This window comes from Diplotaxodon limnothrissa, linkage group LG2 (genome assembly GCF_057381915.1).
Source record: "Diplotaxodon limnothrissa isolate DT_005_m linkage group LG2, D_limnothrissa_male_GT1.1, whole genome shotgun sequence".
NCBI lineage: Eukaryota > Metazoa > Chordata > Actinopteri > Cichliformes > Cichlidae > Diplotaxodon > Diplotaxodon limnothrissa.
Window position 1 is genome coordinate 37,116,550 of NC_140597.1, and position 11,953 is coordinate 37,128,502.

Sequence of the window (11,953 nt, forward strand, 5' to 3'; positions counted from 1 at the left end):
CATTACTTGGCCTGCAGGATGTGTCATTCACTCCCTAATAAACTTAAGCTTGAGGTCTGGCTTCTTTCTCTTTACAGTTCTACCAATATTCAAAAAATCCCATCTCAAAGCAACAGTGAAAAACTATATCATGGATTTTTTTTTTTTAACTTCTAGGCTGAAAATCTATAATTCCATATCATCAGGTTGTTCTAAAGGCTTTCCAAATCTAGGATTACATTCAAAATCATTTACATACAAAGCCTTGAATGATCAAATTACATCATCATATTTTAAAGACCTCTTAATAATTTCGAACTTTCCTTTCTGATAAAGCCTATAGTTATGGTTTAAACCGAACCATCCACTGCTTATACTCCTACAGGCTCAGGCGGAACCTCCCATGATGTACTGAGTGTTTTGTTTCGATACCTCTCTTTTCTTTCCTCTACGAATTTCTCACTATTGTAAGCCATTAACTTCTGTCTGCACTCTCCTGTAGTTTGTGTTTTGTTCTGTTTGCTGTTCCTGGTGTTTGTATTTTCCTCTGCCTTGTCTTCAGCTGTTGGTCGTGCTGACAGTTTTTACTTCCACGAGCAAAGCCTGTAATCCTGGAGAAGCTACGGAGAAAACAACGGGGTCTCAGAGCAGGAGCTGTTCCAGCGATTATCGTGGAGAATGTGAGGTGTTTGGACAGTACTATGGATGAGCGCGGTGAGCTGACTGAGCCCCACGGGGGAACACAGAGAGTGGAGTTTGATGTGCTTCATGGAGTGTTGCAGCGAGGCACTGACACACTCATACATCCCCGACCACAGTGTGACTGTACCTGGATTCAGGATTTTTCAGGGACATTTATCTCCAAGGTAAGAAGAAATGTGGAAGGGTTGAACTAGTGATTGAAAAGGGGAGTAGTCCTGCACATGTTACTGCACAGGAATGTTTATCTGGCTTGAGTAATGAACCACTCGCTGTTGGAAGGTGTCCATTTCACTTGCGTAGGGAATTTGTCATTACTGATGTCTGCTGTCTGAATCAACACACTGTTTGTTTCCTCCATCAGCTGATGCAGAGGTCATCCAAATGACTGAGGATGTGTTAAATGGATGTTGATAATTAATGGATCGTGACCTCTGCATCGCTTACTTCTTCTTCGGGGTTTAACGGCAGCTGGCATCCTTGTACATGCTGTGCTGCCATCTTCTGTTTCAGTCCGTTATTACACTCTTAAATCCTGCTATTATTCCTGCGTCTTTTGCGATCTTACAAAGCTTCAAACGACACGTCGACTATTAAATCAGTCGTCGACGATTTTGATAGTCGACGTAATCGTGACTAGTCGACAAATCGTGGCAGCCCTACTGGTTATGCAGCTGAACACGTTCTATAATATCTGAAACCAGGGAGGATTTTTACCTCTGCATACCACAATGCTCTCCTTAGGGAATCGTATTAGATTTCCATTTATTGGGGTCTTCACGGTTTTTTGGATTTTCTATTCAACATATCTCAGATTTTGGAATAAATCAAGTGGCTGTCCCTCCCTGAGCCCGATTCTGCTGCAGGACTCTGTCTTCCTCCCTACTTTCTACTGCATGCTAACGTCAGATTGCTAAATCATCCAGGTTTACTTCCCTTGAAGTGACTATTGCTCAGAAAACACGCTATATACATGGAACTAAATATAACTGAACAGATGTGAAACTCACATGGACGTGTGGCTGTTGAGGCTGATGTCCAGGTCGTCTTCCAGAGCATAAATGGAGTGCCAGGTCAACCACTTCAACAGCATATTGTTAAGACACTCCATCAGTCCACACTGCAGAGATACAAACACGAAAGAGAGAAAAAGAACCAATTATGCAGCATGTTAAACACTGAACTACTCAAGGGCTTTGTTGCGCTGTTTTTCACTACTGCATTTTTTTTCCCTAATAACTTTGAACAGTAATGGGAGCAAGTTTGATCTGTTTGTGTCTGCGAAAGAAAAGCCTACCTTGAAAAACAGCGAGGATGTGAAGAAAAGCTGCATGAGAGGCTCAAACAGAAGCCTTCTGATCTCTGAAGGGGGAGACAAAAGGTCACTATTGTACCTGACGTACAATTCAATGCGTTACAGTTCCCTACATAAAGGACAAAATGACAGCTTGCTAAGATGAGAACATGACTGTGATTTTATTCAAGTGCACGACAAGATCAGAGAGAAAACCTGTGTTATGTAAGTGTACGTTGACAGACATAAGGAGAGAAAATTGAGCTGTGAAGAAAGACGGTCATAGAAAGCAGTGATCTGTGGAGGTAACACTCACGGGAACTTGGAACAACCGGAATGTTGCTCAGCAGGCCGAGGATCTGCGGACGGAGTAGTGAGCCGTCCCAAACATTCAGAAATTTATAGAGGAAAACCTCTGAACTGGAAAAGCCCTCCTGTTGGAGAAAATTATGATGTGAAATAAATCTTTGGCTCAGCGTTGGTACACAGCACGTATCAGGTACGCGTGTGGCGCCAGGTTAATGAGCATCAGAAATAATGACGATGTCAGTGAGCTGTGGACGTCGCTATCAGGGGCTCACCTGCAGAAAGTGCTGTGCAGACAGCAACTTGTTCAAAAACTGGAGAGCTTCTTCTGAAGTCTGACTGGGTCCTCCATCGCCACAGAATAAAAACTCTTTAAAAAATACAGTCAAAAAGGGTATTTACTGCGTGAAAAATTCAGAGCACTACAAAGAGGACAGCAGGAGATTTCAGATGCACTGCATCTTCACACGGAGACATATTCTCATATGTCTTTAAACCCTTCTGTAAAAGAATCCCTTTAACATGGCAACAAAGTTATGTTGGGGTTCAGCTCAAGGTCAGCTCTGCTTTTCCTCTAACTTCTAGAAAGAACATGTCACAGCAGTTATGTAGTGTGTAGTGTGCATTCCCGACTTACCTTCGTGAAAAGCGTAGCCTAACCAGAAATTGAGGCGAAGGAGGGCAGACTCATCCTGCACACAGTCCAGGTACTGCAGCGCCAGACTGGAACCCAGCAGCGAGCCCATCTGAGCAGGCAGCTGGTGGAAACACATAAAGCAAAATTATGATTAAGAAACTAAAATAACCAGAAAGACACATAAAGACAACAGGTACACAGAAGCAAAAAACAAATAAACAAACACAGAAGCTGAAATAAATAAGAGTGTAAGAACCAACAGATGATCGTGTCCTTATCACAGGGTTGGCCACCAATCTAATTTTAAGCCAGTTCCTCGGTATCTGGTAATCCCCATAATGGCAGTACTGGGACACTTCTTCCACCACACTGGATAGTTTATACAGTCCCTTATTGTGGCTGAACAGCTGCCTCTCAATATGGGGACTTTGTCAATTTAATACACGAATTAGAATGAGAGAAAGACAGACTGTAAATGGACACAACTCAGCTCTTCAGTAATTATGGAGCAACTGTATCGTTAAACTGAAAAAGCACCATTCTGCTTTTGACAACAAGAACGCCGGCCGTGAGGGAAATAATCAATGATCCTTTGTCAATGCCGTAACCGAATAGTTTTATGAGGGAAATTGATTGTACTCATCTGTCTTTCCTAACACGTGGCAAAGCACCACTCTCCCTGCCATAAACACATTTGGCACCAACGCCCCTCCAAGCCTTATTGTCCACGTTTTATTTGTGGGCAGTGAAAGAGGTGAATTTATGTAGCATGACGCATAAAACCCTGCAATCCTTTTAAAATGACTTACATTGGTTTATCAGGTCACTGAATCTGCAGGGCAAATAGACATTTATGGAGAGGCCTCTCTAAATGACCATTTGCTTTGCAACTTTGTCCAATGCATTACTCGGATACATCTCCACTAACATCCCTTGCTTTCATTACTCATAAAGGACAAATAACACGCTGATGATATCTGTAAAAATAAAAAAGCAACAGCCTGTTTAAAAAACAAATGACAAGCACTCTGCTCATGAAGTCAGTTTGTGCTCTAATATAATAAACAGCCACAGGCCACTTACGCTGTGGTTTCTCTAGGTCAAAGTTTTTAATGGCCAAGCACAATAAACTCATACAAATACAACAGTAACACAGCGCCACCCTGTGGCCCAGAGGATATATCACAATTTAAACACAGCTACTAAAGGGAAAAAAATTCTTATGGACCAGTCAGACTTGAGGTGTTGTGCCATTTTGCATCAATAACATGTCTTCTTTCCCACTTGTGAAAATAAAAGCCCAAAATACACATTTAGATATTTTTACTGCACTTTCTCTGCTGTTTAAGCAAAGTAATAATGTTGGATTTTGTGTATGTAATCAAATGGTGACGCTTCAAGTGTATGTTTAAGTAAAGAATTTATTTTACTAGTACATTATAATTGTATAACATTCTATAAATACTTGTACTCTGATCCAAAAATCCTCACTTCAGTAGCATATCCAAACTTTCCAATTTGATATCTATGCGCCCAAAGTTTTTACTGAGTCACTCAAAGCCTGCTGAACTGGTGACTTAAATGTGATTTGATCCAAGATCGGGATTTCTTGCCAATTTACACGCATAATTTAACTGGCAATGCCCAGTTTGCATATTTAAACATAAAAGAAAATTCCTAATACAAAAAAAAACTTCTGTAATGTAAGTAGTCACCTGAGGAAGTTGGTATTTTTGTTATACGCCTGTTATGAGACCCCTTAAAAGGACTTCTCCTTCTCTTTTGCCTTTCTTGTGAACCTGCTGTGGGGGCTCAGTATGAGATGCTGCATCTTTACATATATATTCCTTATGAAAAAGCCTGTTTAAAGCCACAGACAGCTGGAGTCCTCACGACAGAGTATTCTCTCCTGTTTTACTTCGTCCAAGTCCACTTTAAACTTGCTGCCTGGGCGCATGCATAGTTGACGAGTTATAATATCAGTTCTCCACAGGTGAGTTCCTTGCACTCACTCTTCAATGACGAAATTTACATGATAGGGACCCAAGCAGACACAAAACGTATAAAACCCGTTTAAGCCACAAGTTCTTGCCATCCATTCAAGTAGCCAGTGTACTTGTTCTAAAAGTGAAAAAGTAATTTTCATTATATATTCTCTTTTCTCTTAATTCCATGTTAGTAGTTTAGATCATAGATTTGTCTTTTGCTTCACTATTAGTCCATCCTGAGACCGCAGTGTTCCTTTGACAGCTGTCATCACTGCTGGTGTTTCTTGGTAGTTAGGAAGAAGGGATTCTCATTTTCCTGCTGCATCTGATTTACTGGGACACTTCAGTGGCCAACTAGAATACATTATATTCTGTTGCTGAAATGATTTACAGCTGATCTGTAAAATTGAACTAGATAAGAGGAAGCAACACAGCGAAAGATCAAGATGCCTCCCCAGTGTCGGCACTTGACAGATGCAGAACTCTGAGATTTATCACAGGAGAAATTACCTCTATACGATGCATATTTTCCAACAGCTGAGCAAAAGAGTGGAGCTCCACCAGTGGGACCATCCTTCTGCTGGAGGACTGCTCAGACTGAGCTTCTTTGTTCAGTGCAGGAATCAAAGCAGGAAATTCCAGGTGGCAGTGTTTCTAAGAAAGAAGCAGAAAGTAAAAAGCAAAGGAGTTAAAATCATGATAAACTGCTTGAATACAAATAATTATGTATCTCCTTTGACTAACAGTTCAAAACACAATGATAATGAACGGAAGGGAAAAAAGCATCAGGCAGCACAAGAAAATGTACAAAGTAATCAAGAAAATGATCTGCAGTGTACATCTGAATGAAAATATGCCAATTTTTTTTGCTGGCACAAATAAAGTACACACTAATGTGAACCTCCAACAAATGAAAAGCTGGGAAGGTACTGTCAGGCAGCAGCAGTAGCTGACGGTTGGCTACAAACCCAATTAAAAGATGCATACCCTTTTTCTTGGGTTGGTTTTATCCTTGTTTGTGACCAGACTCATGCTGGAAGCGCCTTGCAAACCGTTCCTCTTCTGGACAGCAATCAATGCTGATTGCCAGGGAGAAATGTGGTTCCTAAACCCACTCTGCAACAAAAGATGAAAACCACCATGTTTGCTTTGTTTTCCAGAGAATGGTCGTATTCTAAGAGCAAGTATGTTTTAGGTACAAACCTTCATCCGTGATGGAATGGAGAGTGTCACCAGTTCAGGGCAAAACACTTTGTAAAGTGACAGTAGGTGCAGGAGGAAAGGCTGTCTTCCCTGAGAAGAAAACAATAAACAATCAGTCCCATCTTTGTACTCTGCATCACATTTTTTGTTTCTTTCATAATGAGATGCGCGACATGGGCAACTGGAGGGTAACTGTTTATGGGAAAATTGTGCCGTTGCATTTCTGCAATTAAATTCCAAAATGATTCTCACACTGAGGAAGGAAATAATGAAATTCACTTGATTAATGACGACATCAAAACTGCAGGATGCTTACCAGTTTAGATTGTAGTTCCAGTAGCTTCCTGACTCTGAAGACTCGCACTACCGCGACAAAATGAGATGTTAAAAAACCTCAGAAAAGTGATGAGGAAAAAGGTGAAACAAAGAAGTAAACTGAAAAAAGGGAGAATAGTATTTTCATAGTATAGGGATCTGATTTCAAGGATAAAAGTATTTGGCTTACCGCTTTCCTTTCGGGTCAAAAGGTACAAGAGATGGCAGATGAAAGGACACTGAAAAATTTTGACAACATGATTAATCAATTCACACCTTTAAAACATAACTATTTATCTTGCCAGCTGTTAAAAACACAGTCCAGCTTAGTGAAAAGCGTGCCTGACATGTGTAAATGCCATCGGATTTGTCTAAACAGTCATTTCAACCCATTATTATAAAGATCGCCAGCACTTACCAGATTTTCATCTGTGACAAAGTTGAAGATGAAGCCATAAATTGCTCGTAGCTGGTCCTTTGCATCAATCATATCAAATACAGTCAATACCCACTTTATGAAAAGAACCTGCATGGAAGAGAAGTAAGTTTGATGGTCGTTAATGTCACACTCTTATCAAATAGAACAATGAAATTATGTCTTCAGTGTGACCCCAGGAATAAACAAGGCATAAAACTAAACAAGTCTGAACTTCAAAACACACCAGAAGAACTTCAGAAGTGGAGTATTTGAGCCTGAGTTGCATTTTATTTTGAAAATTGGCTGGTATCTCTTAACTGCTCCTACATCTCACTTCCTGCGCTTTTCAGCTGCTCTTTGGAATCCCAAAATATACCTTGTGCTAATTTTAGTGTGGCAGAGCTGAAAAGTTGGACTTGGTGGATTTACAATCATTATACTAAACAGACACGACTGGAGCTCAAACAGAGCTGCAACACAGCCAGACTCACGCGTTCCCTGGACAAATATTCCTCCAGACAATAATTAATGAACAGAAAATGAGAAGAAGCTTTAGGCACATCAAACAAAGTTTTACTGCCCCAAAAGTTAACTGAATCCCTAAAGAAGGATTGGAAGTTATAATATTTCCTTTAGTGCAAATATTTTACGTGCACTTACTTGAGTGCTGATGGGCATCTTGCCAACGCTGAGCCAAACCACTGCTCGAACAACAGCCTCCTGTGGCACCACAGAGGCAGGAATCAGACACTTGAGCACCCGGACACATGGAGAAGTCCCTGCACAGAAAATTCAGAGCAAAATTTATCAAAAGAAGCCTTAAAGAGTGCAGAACGACGTAATATCAAAGACATTACCACACATTTTTTCACACTGTCCAAATGACTGTACAATTAAAAGAATGAAACTCACATCACATCGATTAGAAATAATAATTCTTTATAAACTATACAATTAATATTATATTACTATATAGATCTTTTCAATTAACCTTCACAATATTACATTGTGGAAGACTACAATAGATCTGTTGTGCTTATGCTCTCTTTTTCTATTGACAGTACAAAGACTGGCAGGCTTGGTGAATTGTTGTTTTCAATTAAGTGTGTCTTCAGTTAAGTGTGAAAAGTGTAACCAAAAGTACATTTGCTAGGTCCTCAATCTGACAGACTCCTGCTCTCTATAATTCTGTTACACAAGCCCATCCTCCCTGCTGGAAATTCCCCAATTTACCCAGTTTGAGGCTGATGCAAAGACAGTCTTACCCATACGGAGGCTCATGGCAAACTCCAGCATAATAGAAACTGCTTCTGGGGGAAGTCCCTGACTATAGGCCACCTTTTCCACTTGCACCAGGTTCTTCTCCAGCTCATCATTCCCCAGAACAGGAGTCCCTGCTTCAACTACACGGAGGAGAGGTGACATTGTATTAAAGTGTGTACATTTATATAAATGGAAAAAACACTTACACTGATATTTCCTAAAAGACTTCAGGAAAGACATGATTCTAAATTGCCCATAAGTATGAATGTGAGTATGAAAGGTTGTCCGTCTCGATGCGTTAGCCATGCGACAGACTGTCAATCTGTCCAGGGTGTACCCTGCCTCTCGCCCTATGGTAGCTGGGATAGGCTCCAGCCTACCCTCATAAGGACCAGCGGAAGAGAATGGATAGATGGATGTAAACAGTTTTATGTAAAGAAGTGACTTGCAGGGCCTTAAAATGGAATGTGTTAATGAGCTGAGAAGCAAACAAAACAAAACAAAAACATAAACAAAACAGTTTCACACACTAGAATAAGTCAGCAACTTTGATATCGGATGACAGGGTATGAGCTGATATAAACAGTTTGCTTCATCAGACCCCCCAGAAAAACAGTTTATTACATGTTTACTCACTGCGACATAAAAACTGTCTGTTTTCGCAATTTAGCTCAGTGTTAAATCCATCATCAAATATTCACGCATTTGCTGGCTTCTCATTAAGAATAACAAAAACACACCACAGCGCTGCTGTCATCTAGAGTCAAATCACAGAAATAATTTAGACTTTTCCTGGTTACAAGGACATTGGGGGTTATTTAGATACAACACAGCTCCAGGGTGAAAATATTTGTCAGATTAGTTAAAAGTAATAACAAATTAGTTGGCTGATGCTAGACAATGTTTGATGCTTTATTGCTTACATGCTAAAGTATTTAATCAGAAGGTGTGTGGTACATTCCTTTTTCTGCATTTTCAAGAAAATAACAAAAAATACATTAAAAATGTGAAGACAAAAACAACTAAAATGATCTAAAATAAAACATCCAAGTGATGTCAGTCTCTTGAATCATTTCATCCTTGAATCCTTTTATGCCAAGTTAATTAATTAATGCATCCAATGCCTTTTAAGATGTTTAATAAGTTGCAGGAACCAGGGTCACTGTAGGCAAGTAATTCAGGAATGCATCACTAACAGTGCCTTTAACCACTTCATCACTAGCACTAAATAGAACTAACATAAAATAACAAGAATAAGAACACAGATGGTGAAGATATGGAAGAGAATCCTGGATGAATAATTAACTCATATCTAAATATTTATGAGAGATACTAATTTCTGGAGGGAAAAATAAAGCAAAGAGTCAAAAGAGCACAATTAAAGAAATATAAAGACTCTTGAAAATCACATGAGATGGTTCAAAATTCAATACAACACAGTTTTTCAGTCCTGTTGTCATGCACCACAAATGTTCAAAGTCATGCAAAAACCAAATCATGGGAAATCCACTTGTACTGGAAAGAACTGCAGCTCCACATATTCTTTCTGGTTAAGAAATGCTACACTAATGTCTAATCGGCTAAAAGACTATAATAAAGGTTGTGCTCAATTATTAAAAATGATGAAGTTAATCAAATTTCTGACATGTAGTAAAGCATAATGTAGTGTGTTGAAAGCCTTTTTACCCAGTTAAAGTTACTTGTGACTGCCGTAGGTCTATACTTTCCTGTTCATGTAAATACTGGAATGTTTGTGTTTTCAATGCTGGCTTAATACTAGGTCTGTTTAAAAATAATGATGATTACCCGTCAGTAACTACAAGTTACATCACCACTCCATTGGCTGCAAGTGATATTTTAGTTGAATATTTACATCTTAGGTTGTTTAAAATTACTATAAGACTCTTCTAACCACCTATTTGAAGGAAATCCTCCACATAAGTCAACAGATTTTGAAATACTTAGTTCAAAAGAAAGCTATCAATCTACTATATTTGTCTGGGTTATTGATTTAATGCATTAACCCTGTAGCAAACTGGTGGTCTGTCCAGGGTGTACCACACCTGTCACCTTATGACACCAGGGATAGGCTTCAGGCCCCGTGACAATGAATTGGGTAAGCAGACGATAAATCGATAGATGCCCCGATGGATGGTTGGTTTAACCACATAAATCTTTTAGAACAAATTAATCTATGTTTTCACTGAGAATGTAAGAATAATAGCCCTGTGATACAGTTGTGACTCACTCGCTGTCAGCTATGACACGGAAAGGGGCAAGTTGTTAAGGAAATGATTGGATGAGATGGATAGTAAGAGTGACTATTTTTCCATCTCAATTCAGCGAAACCTCTCAGGTCATGTATCAACTTTTCGTCCATGATTTCAGGATGAATCCAAGTCGCTTCAAAATCCTAAAGCTCTACTCCAAATGCTCCCTTTTACATATGTTAACATAAAATATTAGAAGCGCTTTAAAATATGCAGAATTCCAAAGCCCACTGTGATCCCAGTAAGTAAAACAATCAGCTTTCTGGCAACCTCCTTAAAAACTGAACTGCAGGAGATTCATAAAAGTGGAAAATATTCCAGAGCTGTATTACCTGATTAGACAACACGCGTACCCTAATAAAGAACTATATGTGCACCACATATAAACATCAAGGCCATCTTCATTGACATGAGCAGCAGTCAATTAACTTCTAAATATGGCATAACTACACCGAACCAAAACCTGCTTAGGGGAAGTGGGAAGACGTTTTTTCAAAATAAAAGATTAGATTATATTACTGCAAAACATACAGTAACAAACTTTGGGTGATGAGTAGAGACTTTAATCAAATCCAGTGAAATACATATTTTAATTTGTTTAGCTCACAACGACTATGACTGACTTAAAATTGCTTGAAGTAGAGCTTCGAGATAATACGAGTCCCACAGACGTATTAGAGTATTTTCCTCATTCTTTCTTGTTTTAAAAGAATATCCATGCAATCAAGTGAGAGGTTTAAGCGAGCTTGCTGACCCCTTTGTGTTTTGGCACGACACAATGCCTGTTACCTAATAGCCAAAGACGCTGATATTTTGGCTTCCCCGGGGTCCCAATGCTAATACAGGGGAGGCGTATGCTAGCTAGCTGCGTTACACGCCACATTAAATACAAAAGTAACGAAATCATACACTTTTTTTTTTCAGGCCTCGTTGGATTTTCTCCATCTGTTTTCTGCTGAGGTTAAACACTGTATAGTTAGTAACAGTAACGCCACAGCCTGTTGTTGGGCGGAGGTTTATATTTAGACGTACCGTCAGAGAAGTATTTCAGAGCTAAAACAAACGGGTCCTCCGCCTCGTTCTTCCTCCTCTCCTTTTCTGCAACTCTTATACTTCTGTTACCGCTCCGACTGGACGCAGATTGGTCGCTTACAGACGATTGGTCTGAATCCGACAGATTTTGCGTTGCTGCCATCTCTACATTGCCAAAACTTAAAAACACGGTAACCCCCTTCGTCTTCGGCCATTCAAACAAAACTCAAATCATCCGCGCGACCGTTTGCCCTGCGCTTGCGCAGTCTGGGCTTCCCGTTCTGTTGCTTCGCGGGAGTTGTAGTCCTTTCGTCTTCCACCTCGCTGAGTGCCCATCGTTATTCTGTGCCTCATAGTCACTGGTGTAGATTTGTTCTTCATAATAAATGTTTTACATTTTTAATAAAGTGATGAACAGAATACAAAGGGACCGGTCAGATATCTTAAACACTCTGTGAACAAAGAAGCTGACACTCTAAAATTACTCAGGTATCTCAAATCAAATCAAATCAAATCAAATCACTTTTTATTGTCACATCACATGTGCAG

General features: G+C 39.7%; 1 protein-coding gene across 2 annotated transcripts in view; it reads right to left on the reverse strand.

Moving 5' to 3' along the window:
* Positions 1–11,567, reverse strand: part of cenpi (centromere protein I) — a 17,967-nt gene extending 6,400 nt beyond the window's left edge. For both annotated transcript variants that reach the window (XM_085372961.1, XM_085372952.1), the window contains exons 1-14: positions 11,405–11,567; positions 8,105–8,242; positions 7,500–7,618; positions 6,840–6,947; positions 6,612–6,660; positions 6,423–6,469; positions 6,107–6,196; positions 5,891–6,019; positions 5,414–5,557; positions 2,916–3,036; positions 2,554–2,648; positions 2,289–2,406; positions 1,976–2,040; positions 1,689–1,798 (exon numbers count right to left, since the gene is read on the reverse strand). In XM_085372961.1, the coding sequence (XP_085229087.1) occupies positions 1,689–1,798; positions 1,976–2,040; positions 2,289–2,406; positions 2,554–2,648; positions 2,916–3,036; positions 5,414–5,557; positions 5,891–6,019; positions 6,107–6,196; positions 6,423–6,469; positions 6,612–6,660; positions 6,840–6,947; positions 7,500–7,618; positions 8,105–8,242; positions 11,405–11,567 (1,496 nt within the window). The remainder of the gene's footprint in view (positions 1–1,688; positions 1,799–1,975; positions 2,041–2,288; positions 2,407–2,553; positions 2,649–2,915; positions 3,037–5,413; positions 5,558–5,890; positions 6,020–6,106; positions 6,197–6,422; positions 6,470–6,611; positions 6,661–6,839; positions 6,948–7,499; positions 7,619–8,104; positions 8,243–11,404) is intronic.
* Positions 11,568–11,953: the final 386 nt, after the last annotated feature.